Here is a 15774-nt window from a genome sequence, read left to right as displayed (position 1 = left end):
TCCTAAACTAACCTGCAAGAGCCAGTTTTCATTCGTTCATTTAATTATAAGTAAGGCTTTAGGCAGAAATATAATTTAATATGCCCCTTTACCAATAACACAACATAAATGTATATCTAGTTTAAAAAGAAATTAGTCCAAATATAATGCAGGGTTGCATTTAACACCTTTTATACACAATCTATGTGCTATGTCTTAGATACAGGCATTAGAGGTCAGAAGTCAGTCTTCATTGAACATATGAAGCTGCCTTATACTGAATCACACCCTCAGTCCATCAAAGTCAGTATTGTCTACTCAGACTGGCAGCGGCTCTCCAGGGTCTCAAGCTGAGGTTTTTCACGCCTATTTTCCTGGACCCTTTTTAGTTGGAGATGCCAGGGATTTGAACCTGGGACCTTCTGCTTACCAAGCAGATGCTCTACAACTGAGCCACCATCCCTCCCCATTAATGTCTGTCTTCTAAAACAAAATACAAGGTGAGTTTTGTTTCATTAAGAACTAGAATCTAAGCATCTTACACTGTTTGTACTGTTAATGCTCATTTTATATTTTTCCCTTGACTTTTCTTTATGGATAAATCTACAGATACGAGTTAGATAACTGACCTTCACTCATTGTCAAGCATATCCATATCTTCATCCTGCACAAAATGCTAAAGGACTGTTTGTGCATGTCATCACTGGAAGGGGAAATGACAATAATATGACTATTTCAATAACACTGAATTGCTTCACATAAGCAGGGCAAGCAACATTCACATGAGCAGTGAGCTTATGGATGTGCTCCAACAGGTGAAATTCAGCTCATTTTGCACGTGTCACATACTGATGTGCAAGTGTCCTTGATAAGTCTTCTTGTCCATAACCCAAACTGATTCATCCCTGAAGTTGACTAGCAGCATTGCTGAATGAAATTATCATGGGACTGGAAGCTTTTTTACTTCAGTCCACTACATATGAAATGAAAATAGCTTCAGCAAGCAGTAAGCAGACTGGTTTCCATCACTGAATCAAGACTTGAATAAAGTTAGAAGGAAATCCAGGCAGGAAATGTAGATGGACCAACAACAGAACTTCTCTTCCACTGATTGTTTGAGAGGTCTTGGTGCTATAAAACTTCAGCAGCCAGTTTGCTGCACTAAATCATTGTGCTGAAAAGTCACTTATCTGGCTCCATTATCTCCACAGCTCTTGTATTCATGCTTTCCTTTCTATTTAAATCAAATAATTAAGAAAGAAGACCAACTGACTGAAATCAAATACTGACTGAAATCAAATTACTGAAATCAAATTCCCAATTAATTTTTATACTTCCTAAATAGCAAAAATCTGACCATAAAAACATCTGGAAGTTATATTTTCATATTTGGGATAATATTTTAAAAATTTTAGAAAATGTTAAATTAACATACTGCTTATATAATGGGCATCACTTATTGTCTGTGCATAGTAATATTAGCTATACACACAAAAAACAGTACACATATTTTTTGCTGAGACAGAACTAAAGGCTCAGAATTATCCAGAAGAGAAAGAGGGTGGGTTACTGGAAATAGCAGTTTATTTCCATGAGATAAAAAGGCAATATCCAAATATATGCTTGGTAAGTAGATGGTAAATAATTATAATCTTACAATTGAGCAAACAGGTTCTTTGTCAAATTCAATTTTAATGCTAACAAACTAAAGTAAAAAAAAACTGTTGTTTTTTTTTTAAATCTGAGTTTTTTTAAACATTACACCACACAATAATCTCTCAGAACCAAGCACCTCATGTTCAACCTTTCCCTAGCTCTTCCATTTTCTTCACTCCACATAAATTATAGCAATTACATATGACTGGATCATAGGGTTGTCATCTCTAGCAAAGGAAATCTCTGGAGACTTAAGGATGATGCCTGAGAAGAGTGGCATTTGGGGAAAGCTCAGCAAGAATGCAATGTCACTTAGACCCAATTCTCCAAAGCTGTTGTATCCTCCAGGAAAACTGATATCTTTAGTCTAACTATCAGTCATCCTTTCAGAAGAGCTCAAGGCTCCACCTGGAGACTGTTCACTCAACCAGCATCACCCTCCATAATCTTACTTCAACAAAATACCCCCAACCAGCACATGCCTGGAACTTGGTCCGGCCTCTAAAATGGAGGTAAAAGATGGTTGGCTGCTTCTATGCCTCCCAGTTTCTGCTTGGGGGAAAGAAGAAATCCTACAGCAAAGGGACAACTTTTGGCAGAGCCCAAACCAAGGGGAAAGAGAAACTGATACCTCCACCCAATAATAAGAGAATCCAGTTTTGTTCTTTTTCACAGTACCACAGTTCCATTATAGTGAAAGAGAAACTAGAGCTAAAATGATAGGTCATTTTTACGGTACAAGCATATGTATATATCTTTTTTGTTTCTAGGAGGCAGATATCCATAATCAGTAGCATCACATAAGCAGAGCAAGCAACATTAACATGAATAGTGAGCTTATGGCCTAGTCCTTCCTCCAGTCAGCATGGTGCAGCAGTTAAGCACTGGCCTAGGATCTGGCAGACCCATGTTAAAATCCCTGCTCTGCAAATGGAAGCTCTCCATTTATGCTGTTCTAGTTACTCTCTCTCTGCCTACCCTACTCACAATGTGGTAGCTGTATAGAAGGGAAATAATGCTGTATGCTGCTTTGTGTCCCATACTGAGAGAAAAACAGGATAGAAGCATCATAAATAAATAAGAACAGTACAGAGAGTCCAAGTCTAGTAACCTGATCCTGCTACTATATCCTCATTATCTATGGTCTCAAAGATCTTTCTAACCTGCTTGTTCACTAGTGGAGATGCTAGAGCAACCTTTAAATTCTGTATAAAATTATAGTTTAACATAATTATAGTTCACAAGAACTTCCCAAAAGTGTCATGTCTAAAACTCTGGGCACCTATTACCCAAGTTAAAAACATTTAAATCCCAATTACTTTGGTTGGCATGAATTAAGCACCTAGTCAGGGATGTAATTCTAATCACACATTATTAGGAATAAATCTTATTGAACAAAGTGGGACTTTGAATAAAATACAGAACTTTAATATGGTTAACTGTGTCTGGAACACATCCTCTCTTCCAAGTCATTACCAAAATCCACAAGGAAATAAAGGCAAGAACCTGCATGTTCCAAGAGTGCTGCCAGTTGAAACAAGGTTTCCTTAGAAAGAAGGGAAATAAACCCTTCCCAGACAAAACTGAAAGAAGAAAAGGGGTGGCTGGGTGGGGGAAACAGGACAAGGTAAGTAAAACATGCTAACCTCCATTGCTTGGCTGCACACCATACTGACAGCATATTCACTTTTGTTCAACATGTGACTATCTAGGTTAGGGTTGTTTCTAGCTAAGCAACTTCTAGGTGCATAAGAGAAGAAGCAACAATGTCATGATTGCGTGGACTCCGCCATTATGTGGTACACTGGTTAGACTAGGGTCTGCAAGACACAGGTTCAAATCTGTTATGGGTGACCCTGAGCCACTCTCACTCTTTCAGCCTAACCTACTTCACAGAGTTGTTGTGAGGATAAAATGAGCAAGAAAATAATAAGTTAATTCAGGCCCCTTTATAAAGGAACCGTAGATATTTAGTAAATAAATAAATGTCATTATTTGTGGTGTTGTTTTAGATGTTGCAGATTAATGTAACTACAGCTATAGAATTTATATCACCAAGAAACAAACACATACACAGCTCCCTTCAAAAATGTCCATCTTCTATACTGTTAATAAAGGAAATAGTGAATTGGACTGCTAGCTTAAGATCCGTTACCAAACAAACTCCGTGTCTTTCAAGAAACTCTAGCTCTATTGGATTTAATAAAGTAAAGAGGAAGAAAAAAGGGCTAATGTGTCAACTGTGTCTGTTTCTGGTCAGTCAGTTCTAACCACAGTGATCCATGTCTTAGTAATATCTAGACTAGACTACTGCAATGCACTGTAATATGGCTACCCTTGAAGAGTGTTCAAAGCTGCAACTAGTGCAGAATGCTGCAATTAAACTACCAGTCAGGGCCAGCTACTGGGGTGGATGTCTCCAATGCTACAGCAATTACGCTGGCTACTAATCCACTTCTGAGCTTTGATCCAGGTGGGCAGACATGTTGGTCTGAAGCAGTAGAACAAAGCAGGAATCAAGAAGCACCTTTAAGACCAACAAACTTTTATTCAGAATGTAAGCTTTTATGTACTACTTGACTCCTGCTTTGTTCTACTTCTCAGCTTTATTCACAGTGTTGGTTTTGTCCTCTAAAGCCCTATATGGCTTGGGACTGGGGTCTTCTCCCATACTTTCCTGCCTGGGAATTAAGATGGTGATGCTCTTCTGACTGCCCCATCAATTAAAGCAGAGGTGTCAAACATGCAATCCAGGGACCACAATCTACCCACCCAGCACTCTTATCTGGCCAGTAAGCAACCGGTGTGAGACAGGAAAGGCAGGAGGCTGCTGGGGATGGGGGCAGGGGAGGACAAGTGCACATGGTTGTGAGTGTGTGATTGAACCTTTCAAGAAAGGAAAGGAAGCAGGCGGATATGGTATCCCTTGGAAAAAAACTAGTCTTGCATATGATTAAATACATTTATTGGGGCTTTTGTGAATTCTCCAGTGTATCAATTGCTTTCATGCCTTAGGAATCAATTGCTTTTGTTTGTATTTTGAGCAAAAAAATAATATTGTCAATTGGGTTTACCAGTGTTATTTATAAAGGTTATATCTCTAGTACCTGGCATTAGATTTTATGGAAAACGTGGCCCAGCCTGACAAAGTAACATTTATGTCTGATCCGGCCCTTGTAATAAATGAGTTTGACACCTCTGAATTAAAGCTTCTCACTTGTACATGAGAGGGTCTTTTCTGTGGCAGCTCCACAAATACAGAACAACCACCCCAAGGAAATGTACTTGGCCCCCTCAATGTCAATGTTCAGAAAGCAACTGAAGATAGTTTTATTTAGAACCACATTTTGATTAATTTAGTTTTTATTACTGGAGTTTTTAAGTTGTGATTTTATGAGTTTTATAACTGTCATTTTAAATGTGTTTTTAATTATGTTTTATTTGAATGTAAGCCGCCTTGAGTTCTGCAAGGGACAAAGGTGGCTAATAAATGCTTTAAATAAATAATATGGTATGAAAACAGCAAATGCTACAGATGAAAGATAAAGAAAGCTGACAGGAACAGATATTAAAAGAAATAGCATGCCAGTCAGAAGATAAATGCTAGACATGCCAGTGGGGCTAAAAGAGCTACAGGGGAATGACAAAAAAGACAGCTGTTGAGAGTGGGTGCCATAGCAGCTCAGCTGCTGTTATAGAGCCATCTGAAATGACATGACACCCCTTGTGAGCGCAGGTGCACTAAGAATATAACTGGAAAAGAAGTGAACCATCCAAGGGTTGTAAGAAAAATCACTGTACATAGCATCCTAAAGGACACCAGATTATTATTCTATGCCTCTGCATACTGCAGCTATATTACATCTCATTGTGGTATGTTCAATCATTTTAAAACACACTTCCCCAACCAATTCACATCCCAAAGAATACCACTGTCTCTTCTGTTGCCCTACCACTAATAGCAAACATCATTTCACCATGCACATGCATCCCAAGATGAGATCTACTATTTCAGCCCCCCCATCCCTGTTCTGCCTTGTATATATTTTCACATACCCACAAGAGGCTGCCTTTCCAGCTGCTCCCTCCCCTGCTAAATCAAGTTGACACCACTTCCCCAAAGGTGTCATTCCAGTCCCTCTCCTCAAGAGGCACTACTGAGTCTTGACACCTGCTCTCCATTCTCTCTCCTGTCACCCCCCCTCCCCACATTGCAAGGCTTCTTAACAGCACTCTTTTACAGTTGGCCCTCATGGTTGCCTTCCTAGGTTGCTTTTTGCCTCCTGCTACAAACACAACAAATATCACAACGGCTGCATTTTTTAAAATTCCTCTTTACATCCCATTGTTTTCAACTGCTACTCGTTCGGTGGCATTCGACTTTAGCTTATATCTGATAAAAGTTTAGACAGCCGAGGCAGCCTTGCTTGCGGGGGGGGGGGGGGGAGACTCATCAGTGTGGCTATGCAAAAATAAAATAAATGGCAAGGCAAAACGACCAGAAAGATGTATTTTTCCTGCATTCCTGGAAAAAGGTCAGAACTGGACCTCTGTACGGTCACTAGTACACTGAAGACCACCTGGAGTGGTCATCAGTGATCCGCGAAGTCAATGACCCGCGAAGGATGAGGAAACGGCAAAGAAGAGCCAGGAGGCGGCAGGCTCCTTCCTCTGCCCCCTCCCCCCAGCCTTTCTCATGGCGAGAGCGGGAGCACCTGCCGATGTGCCGGTGGAGCCGACGGCTGCTGAGCAATTAACACCTCCGCAGACGCGAGAGTCAGCCGGAGTGCAGCTCCCGCCTGTGGACTCGAAGGCTAAGGAAGCTGGTGGAAGAAAGGGGAGAGGAGGGTCGCCTGAGGCTTCAGTCCCTCTTTTCCAGCATTCACTTCTCCCACAATCACATGAAACGATACACACATGCACAGCGATGGGGAAAGGAGCTATCCCCCCGCCGCCCGTTCCCTCAGCAACCGCAAAGGCACCACCTTCGGGGGGGGGGGGGGGCTTTCTGTTTACCTTTCATCCAATCCACCACTTGGCTCGGGGTCCACTTACTCACAGGTTCCATAATGAGCGCCATGAGGAAAACTTTGCGAAGTGCCCCTGGACCAATGCGAGGGTCTTCGCGCCGCGGCAAGTTCTCCTTCCCTCCCCTTCACGAAAGGTCCCCTTCCTGGACCTTCAAACCCAGACAATGCGATAAGCCTCGGCGAGCGGAGGAAGATGCGCTAAAAATCCTCGCCTTCCTCTCCGGCTCGTCTTCTGTGCCTGCCGTAGGCGAAGGGACGAACGCGCACGCACCCTTTTCCTCTTCGTTCCTTTCTGGGGCTTTCAGTTCATGTTGCAGCCTCAGTGGGGAGCAGGAGGAGGGCTGCACGCTCCGACGCCTCCTACCTACTGCCCCCCTCCGCCGTGACTCGCGGGCTCCAGGATGTTCCGATCGTTCCCCGGCACTGAACCGAAGCCTGCTCGCCGCTTGAATCACACGGCAAGCAAGTGGAGGCGCTACCAGCCTCGCCTTCAGCCGGCGTCTCTTCTTCCAAACTGCTCCCTCGCCAGCTTTTCCTTCCCGAGCCGGCACGCTTGTCGCGCTCTTTTCTCTCTCTCTCTCTCTCTCTCTCTCTTCCCTTCTAGCACTCGCTCAGGAGAGCCTGGCGGAAATGACGAGAGCTCTCAAGCCGAAAATATCTGAAGTAAAGCAGCTCCTCCGTGCCCTGGGAATGGAGCTGCGCATGTGATTTGCAAGCAGGGATTTAGACACGCGGGTGTACGGCGAGAACTGGATGCCTTCTCGTGGTGCCTCTGAATCACGCTTGTTCGCTTGCTTGTTTGCCCGCCCTCCGTCCATACCCCCCCCCCCCGGTCGTGATGATGGTGTGGGGGGGGGTGCTGTGAGGACTCTTGGGTAACTGCGGTAGGTAGGGCAACAATTCCGTCGCCTTTGAAAGAACGAGGCGCCCACTTCCTTCAGCTTTTCCTGACTTCAAAGCTCTTCCTAAGGGAAAGGAGGGGGAACTACCCTCCGACGATGATGCGCACATATTGAAGAGGAGGAAATTAAACGGGCTGGGGAGTGATGGTATTTCTTTTTTATACATTTCTGTGTGTGCTAAGGAAGTAATTTCTGAGAAAAGCTCTTGTTCACAAGGGGAGGGGAGCCAATAATTTTCAGTTTATTACACGTGCATTTTAGATCAATTTGGGAGTCGATCAGAATAAATGGAACTTCAAAGGGCTGTTTGTTTTAGTGTTGGCTGATGCATGCTCAATACGTGATGGGCTGTGGAGAACAATTATCTCAGTCTATTTTGAGAAATCCTTTTCGGATAGCAACTCACCTAAAGATAATACATTTCCTGATGAAGTCTCATGCTGTTATTAAGCACTAATTTAATGCCGGGAGCTTTACAGACCACCGAGTGTCACTGCCCATTAAAAGTCTAAGGATTCCTAATAATGTCACACCAGCACCAAAGTTCCTGTTCATAAATAATTTTTCATGAAAGTCTTGTAGATTATTTTTTTCCTGTAGGCATTCTGGAGATCAAAGGTAAGGTGTGTGGATAAATTGTGATCAGTAGTAAGATACCGGGGAGCTAAAAGGGGTATTAATTTGTTTAGCTAGCAGTAACAAAAAAAAATGCAATAGAACAAAGTTTGAGTCTGGTGCCATCTTTAAGAAAGCTTATACCCAGAATTAAACTTCCTTGGTTTTAAAGGTGCCAGTGAACTCAAACTTTTGTTCAATTAGACCCACACTGCTACCCACCTGAAAAAAATGCAAGAAAAAGATGCAGAAATAAATTGCAAAGGCCTAAGAAAGAACTATGACAGATTGATAGACTGCAAGGAAGGCTGCTTTCAAAGACCAGGTCTACTCAATCGGACTTTCTCCCAAGAACATGCGTTGAGAACTGCAATGTTAAATGAAGTGCTAAAACAGAAGACAAAGTTTCCTTCATAAAATAGCTGTTTCCTTCTCTTCTATAAAAATAACATGTAATGTGTTCTTTTATGGAAAAAAATAAGAACAAACTGAGACAGTATGGGGAAACAGTGAAATTCAACTTAATCTGAAATAAATTCTTGATGAAATTACCAAGGCAACTAGTAGAGAACAAATTCCTGGATGCAACAGTGTTACTGAACACAAAATCTGAAGAAGGTTATGATAATGAATAAAAGAACATTGCTGGGACCACAAGACCCTCTCAACCAGTTGTGCAAATGTTTGTGTCTCTGTAAAGAGATTTTGCATTGGAAAAACAGGAAGAGGGAGAATAATTTGATAACATGTGATATGGACTACATCTCCCCTCCTTGCATATCAGTTGCACAATGAAAAAGTGCTAGCCTGGAATCATTTCTGCAATCAAGCTCTCACAGTGTTTTCTATGCTACTGGATTCTGTTTCTAGAATATCTTTAAAAATCCAAGAAACATGTACGATATATTCCATTATAATATAATAGAAATAAAACATCTCATGTTTGAATTATTCCCCCATATGAAAAACTCCCAGAATGTGGGAAACCATCATATTGGAGATGCTTGCTCTTGCTAGATGGAAAGCATTGTTGACATACTGAAGTTTTCAAACATGCATTCTGAAGTAGTAAAGTCCCACACTTATATGCTCATTCAACATTTGAATTGGAGTTTGTCCAATGAACTTTAATATACATTTGTGCCAGTGATAAAGATAGCTGGTTATAATTAAGTAATTGTCACAGTTTCTGTTAGAAATCTTAAGACTTAGAAGTATGCAGGCTGGGGTATACATCTTGGGGCTAGCAGTAGGGGTTAAACCACTGCAGTGATGTCATTTCCAAGTGGGTCATTTTCCCCTAGGCTCCCCAGGTAGCATCATGAAGCTGCTCAGGCCGAGTTCAGTCAGTTCTTTTTGTAGCAAGTTAGCAAGTTCATAGGGCCCAGGGCTGGTTTTGTTTGTTTATTTTATGTAAACATAAGAGAGAGAGAGGGGATAATATTGTCTGGGAAGAAAGAACAGAAAGAAGGAGCTAGGAGGGGAGGGAAAGATAGCAGACCCAGTGAAACCCATTTAGGAATCAGAAGGCATCTGGTTGCACTGAAGAAAGTATTTCGTGAAGCCTGCAACACAAACTCTGAGGTAAATAGGGGATTAAGAGAATTATGGTTTGCCTTCACAGATGGGATAGTAATAATTGCAATATTACTGTATTCTGGTGTGCCCTGCCTTATACAAAGTCTCCATCTCTATTTTATCTTTAGCTATGGGTGGTGGGGAGAATTATCAAAGACCCCTTGCCAGATGTGTGTTGTCTGCCCCACTTCCATCCTGGCTAAATTGGCCTTGGCAGCTATTGTTGGAGCTAGCAATACTTTACATTGGGGAATATGAGTTCAGCGGTCTCCTTAGGCTATGCTAATGAGCAGCCAAAACCTTGGGCAAGGCATTGATTCACTGATGGGACATCCTCATGCCTTCTGGTCACCACAGGCTGCTTTGCCAGCCATAACTTGTGCAGTCTAATCTTCTGTACTTGTGCAGATGCTTCCCACCCCAACCCTGCTTGTCTTTCTCTGAGACTATGAGACATTTCCTTGTCATATAGGCAAATCCTTCTCTCTGCTCATTCCTTTTCTCTTAAAAACTCTCTACCTCCTCCTTTAAATCCCTTGGTTTCCCATCCTCCCCCTGGCTCTTTCCTGGCACAGAATTCTCATTCAGCCAGAGACTTGACTCACTGTAACTCTTCATATGCACAGCCTTCTGCACACAGCAATTTCACTGTTCTTATGTTTGAGTACCTTTTCAATTCCTGTACCCCTTTATTTCCCTAAATAAACCTTGTTTTGGATAAGGTCTGATTGTAGTAGCCTATTAGAGGCACTTCAGACTGCACGCTACCCTCTGGAACTATCCAGGTATCTGATGAAGAAAGCTTTGATTCTTGAAAGCTTATTGGTCTGTAAGGTGCTACTGGACTTGAATCTAGCTATCTATATAAAGATTCCTAAACCAGCATTCTGTTCCACCCACCCACCCCCAAATAGCAACTGTGGCCAGTTTCCCAAGCTAGCCAGGCTATGGAAGTGGAAAGAGGTTTCTCCTTGACATGGAGTTTAATGCCCCCAAATTGGGGTTCTGGGCCAGTGTCCTGGCCTAAATGCAAGCTGAAAAATCCACACAAGACTGAAGATATATGAGAAAGGGATTACAGCAGGAGGGAAAACATGGTTCTCTAAAGGTGGTAAGAGTGTTCTACTAGCTTGGGCCACCTTCAAACAAAGAAATATTTCAATTCCATCTCCATTTCCTATTTGATGTGTTGCGGTGAGGGTCCAAAAACCTGTTCCCGAAACACTGGAAGTTTGTGGGGGGGGGGGGGAGTGTTGAGCTGAGACTTGTAGCCAAATGCTGGAAGTTGGGTTAATTTTGGTATCATGTAGCTTGCAGCTTTTTAGGCAAATTGTCCTTGGATGAGGTATGGGGGAATTTAGTAGGAGGGCAAAGATGGCAAATGTGGGGTCAGTAACCTGTGTATAATAGAGTTGGTCTACCCTGGAGACCTTTTTGCAATGATGAGGAGATTTGTGGTTAAAAAAAGAAGGATTTTATTAGAAAAACAATTCAAACATACAAGGTAAATAAATCACACAACAATCACACAGTCCTAGGAAAAAATAGCAAGAAACAAAGCTATCTGATTTTTAATTTAGATCAGGGGTGGCCAAACTGTGGCTCAGGTGCCACATGTGGCTCTTTCATACATATAGTGTGGCTGTTGAAGCCCCCACAGCACTGTTGGCTGGCTTAGAAAAGGCATTGGTCTCTTTGATTCACTTCTCCAGCAGCTTGGAGAATACCTTTAAAATTAAAGTTGCTTTCTTTACACCTCTTCCTCCCTCCGCCATCTATTTTCCTCCCTCCGTCCCTGTCTTGCAGCTCTCAAGCATCTGACCTTTGTGTCTTGTGGCTCTCAAACATCTGATGTTTGTTCTATGTGGCTCTTACGTTAAGCAAGTTTGGCCACCCCTGTTCTAGACCTTGGCTGCTTCCATATACAGAGCGTTTTATAGATATATATTTAAAACCACATGATTGTTCAGAGTAGGTGGTTTGGGGAAATATAAATAATTTCCTGTAGATTAGTAAGTGTGGTCCTTGGCCAGATTCAGCCCCATGTTTCCCTTTCATGAGCCTTAAGGAGGGGGAGCTGGAAGGGTTAACAGACCAGGAAGAACCAACAGCTGGCCCATCAATCACTCCCTCCACATTCCAGGCACCCACACCGACTGTTGACAATCAGTCGCCTTCAAGCTCCCCCCCTCCCATCTCAAGAATGCGCAGCCGTCTATGACGAACACTGACAGAACACAGACATGCAGCGCATCAAGGCTTCCGATCTCTTATCTCGGAATACTAGGAGAACTATGGCCACCCAAGGAGCCGGCTGATTGAGACTCCCCTATAACTCACACCCGGGACTTGACAAACTCATGGAAGCAACAAGTCAATTATCTGGCTTGCATCCACACTTCTTCCTGATTCCAGTTCCTGTCCGGTTTGAATTCCTTGGCACTCTGACCCTTTGGCTTTGGACACTGACTTCAGCTTCTGGTTTGTGATTTTGCTGTGGTGACATGGCTCCTGGTTGAATTCCTGAATTTTGACTTCAGACCAGTTTTAGACTCCTTCCTGCCTGCGCCCTGAGAACGTGACATTCCCCTGCCCAGGGAAACTGAGGAGTCTATGCCCCTGCAAGTGTGCCTAAGGCAGAAGAAAATATAAACAGCATTTGGATTTAAAAGTGACAGAAGGCCTGGATATATCCATGCTATATGTTTTCAAAAGAAAATAACCATAAATTTGAGTAAAAGGTTTTTGGGTGAGAAGAGTATGTATCACCAGTCAAGAGTGTCCCATCATTAGGGAGAGCATGGCAAATGCCTCAACAAGTCATCTTTGAGCATCTTTAAAGTGTAGAAACTTTCAGTTGTTTAGTGTTGTGATTTTGTTAGAAGGATGGGATTACTTTGTCAAGTAATATAGTATCTTGAGCTACCTCTGCCTGGTGATAAGTGCACATAGCAACAGCCACTATTGCCAAACAGCCGTACCAGGCATTAGGAAATGGCTGCAATCTTGGCGTAAACCCTGAACAATGCAAATGCCACCAGGGCAGCACTGGGCATGGCACAGTGGAGCCAAGGAAACTGGTGCTGGGAAGAGGACAAATACCCTGGGCAGCACGGGCAGAGAGACTGGAGCAGCAGATGGGGAGTGAGCAGGCACTACCCCAAAAGCACTGGACAAAGAACAATTGAGTGAGAACAGCCTTGGAGCAGCACCTGGAAGAAGGGAAGGGGCAACAGAAAGAGGAAGCAGATAAGCATGGCATACCCTGTATTGTGAGCTAGAGCATGCCCTTCTGTCATATCAAAGGGCATCTCAGGGAAACTCAGCAACAGTAGGTTGACTGTAAGGAAAAATAGGTTTCCCATAAATTCAGGTTCCAGGCATGAGCAGCATAGACCGCAAATATCCCCTGCCTGACAGAACACCCACGTGCTGGGAATACTGGTTGGTAGGTAAAATTTCGCTGCCACATTGGCCAGACCTCCCTGAATAAACCCCTTCTAAGCCCAGTAAGCCAGAGGTTCGGTCTGTATCAGTTTGCAAGGTCCCTGTATCCACACCTCCACCTCTTCCTCTCTGTGGCCAAACCACAGGGGACATTGAGCTCTTTGTCCTCACAACCCTCAGTCTGATGCTGTCTTGAGGAATAGGTTTCACTTTCCTCCTCTTGCAAGCCGCCTAGCCTGCTTTCTATAGGAATCAATGGAATTCTGAACATCAGGAATTACTCTGAGTATTCAGAAGCCCTATTTACCAGGCTAGCCCAATCTTGCCAGATCTTGGAAGCTAAGCAGGGTTGGCTGCAGTTGATATTTGGGTGGGAAACCACCATGGCTGTCAGGGTTGCTATGCAGAGGAAGGTAATGATCTTGCCTTGGAAACCCAATGGGGTTGCCATAAGTTGCCAGTGACTTTACACCTCCACCATTTGGAACTATAAATTCTGATTTGGAAATATTTGTAACTATTCTGAATGTGGAGTTATTCTGTGACTCTGAATGTTTCCAAATATGAATTGCAGGTATCTACCCAAGGAGACTTTCTATGAGAATAAGGAATATTTATGTTCACATGCCCCAACATTCACATACATTTTTTTTAAGGTTGGATGAAATGAATGCAAAATTTGCACTGTGCCAAGAGAAAGCTTACATAGGAGGTGCTGAAATAACTAGTATCAAAGCCAAGTTTCAAAGGCTTCTCAGCTTGCCTTGAACACATGTTTCAGTATCTATAGGAGTGTCACAGTTGCAAGCAATGTTCCCTCTAAGCTGCAGTCTTGTGAGCAAAAATTCTACTTTGTGAGCTACTGTTATTGAAGTTGTGAGCAACTTCATAAATTATTGTGCTCTGGGGTCATCCTTCCTGAGCTAAGACAAAAACATGTGAGCTATAGGCTAAAAATCTGTGAGCTAGCTCACGCTAACTCAGTTTAGAGGGAACACTGGTTGCAAACTGTATGCAAGTTTTAGGATTACAAGGAGAATATGTCAGATTTCTTCATGCAAAAATGGTAGGAGCTGTAGATGTTATATATCATCAGTGATTTTATAGACACTATGCAATATGCGTCTGTGATACTCTCAGAATACCATGTCAGAAACCACTCTAAACCACACAGTCCTAGTGTCTGTGGAAAGGAATGTATTTTCTGAGTCAAAAAAGGGAGGAAAAACTATTGCTGTTTGAGTACTGAAAATATGCAGTACCCTCAAAACAGAAGCACTTCCTTGAAGGAAAGCCATTAATTCCCATCCAACAAATGAACAACAGCTGCACATGGGCTGTTCTGTAAACTGATCATCTGAAAAGCTCTATAGTGTTCTTGTGGCCCCAGTATAACAAACACTAGCTTCAGTCACATTCTGTGCTAAATGGAATGTACTTGAACTGTATGCAAGATCTGTGACTATCTTCTTTTTTTAAAGTTAGAATGCCAGTGGTCCTGGCCACAATTATTTTAGTGTCACTATTAAATGCAGTTTCACTGATATTACAATGTACAATCAAATTCATAAATTGTTATGCAGCCTGATTCCATAAAGAGTTAAATTCACCTAAGCACACTGAATTAAGTGAACTATAAAGCATTCATTCTGACATTAATCCTGCCTTCCATTTCGCTACCCATTGACTTTCCTGGCATGTGTATGGCGCCATTGTTATTTCTTGCATGTGCCATTTGTCTGAAACATGATTTCACTATTTATAAAACAGTTCTACTTCTAAATAGTTTAGTCTGCAACAAAGACAATACTTTGAGAGTGAAAATTTTTGGCAAATTGGACCTGGCCCAGACCTACCAACAGGTTCCTGTGGATGAAGCTACTACAGAGGCGCAGATGATTGTAACTCACAGGGAAGCGTTCCAGGTTAAGAGGCTGCAGTTTGTGGTCAGTGTGGCTCAGGGAATTTTCCAGAACCTAATTGACTCTCTTTTAAAAGGTATCCAGCCCTTCTTTGATGATGTTTTGATCGCAGCACGAATGGAAGAGGACTTTGTCAACTGTCTCCGTGCCGTCCTGCAATGTTTTGACTTTGTGAGTAAAAACCCCCTTTACTTTTATGCATACGGACATCGTAGTCCCCCATTTGGTTGCAGACTGCCTGGAGATTCGACTCGCACACATCTTCCACAAAGTATGGGTTTGCCTACCAAAATGCAGGAAGCTTATGTGAGCACTAAACCATTACCTTGAAGCAGCACTCAGTATCTTGAGAAGGGTGCTAGCCAGGAGGAAGGATGGGTTTCCAGTCGCTCCATGCGACCTCCAACTCAGCCTTTGTGTGAAAGAAGCTACGCCACCAGGAGCTGTCCAAGCGAGCAATTTTCAGCCTAAATCATAGAATCCCTATGGGAAGGCTAACATCACTAGCGACTATCTTTCTGCAGCGCCAGACTCCATAACAGTAAAGCGAGTGGCTCACGTACTCCAGATGACACCTGGACATAGGGCAATCAAGCTCACCACAGGAGGGAGCACTAAACCTTTGTCCCACGGAACCCAAAACAA

At 42.8% G+C, this 15774-nt stretch overlaps 1 protein-coding gene across 6 annotated transcripts in view; it reads right to left on the bottom strand.

Moving 5' to 3' along the window:
• The window catches only part of CNKSR2 (connector enhancer of kinase suppressor of Ras 2), a 267343-nt gene extending 259647 nt beyond the window's left edge, over positions 1 to 7696 (bottom strand). For 4 of the 6 annotated variants that reach the window (XM_060234059.1, XM_060234060.1, XM_060234062.1 and 1 more), the window contains exon 1: positions 6652 to 6792. In XM_060234059.1, coding sequence (XP_060090042.1) covers positions 6652 to 6715 — 64 coding nt within the window. In that variant the 5' untranslated portion in view covers positions 6716 to 6792. Of the gene's footprint in view, positions 1 to 6651 lie in introns of all 6 variants that reach the window. The other 2 variants (XM_060234061.1, XM_060234063.1) reach the window with 1 other exon arrangement.
• Between the last annotated feature and the right edge of the window lie 8078 nt (positions 7697 to 15774).

The sequence above is a fragment of the Heteronotia binoei genome, chromosome 3, assembly GCF_032191835.1.
Source record: "Heteronotia binoei isolate CCM8104 ecotype False Entrance Well chromosome 3, APGP_CSIRO_Hbin_v1, whole genome shotgun sequence".
NCBI classification, from domain to species: Eukaryota; Metazoa; Chordata; class Lepidosauria; order Squamata; family Gekkonidae; genus Heteronotia; species Heteronotia binoei.
The sequence above is the reverse complement of the archived record's forward strand: the minus strand, read 5'-3'. Positions and strand labels throughout refer to the sequence as shown.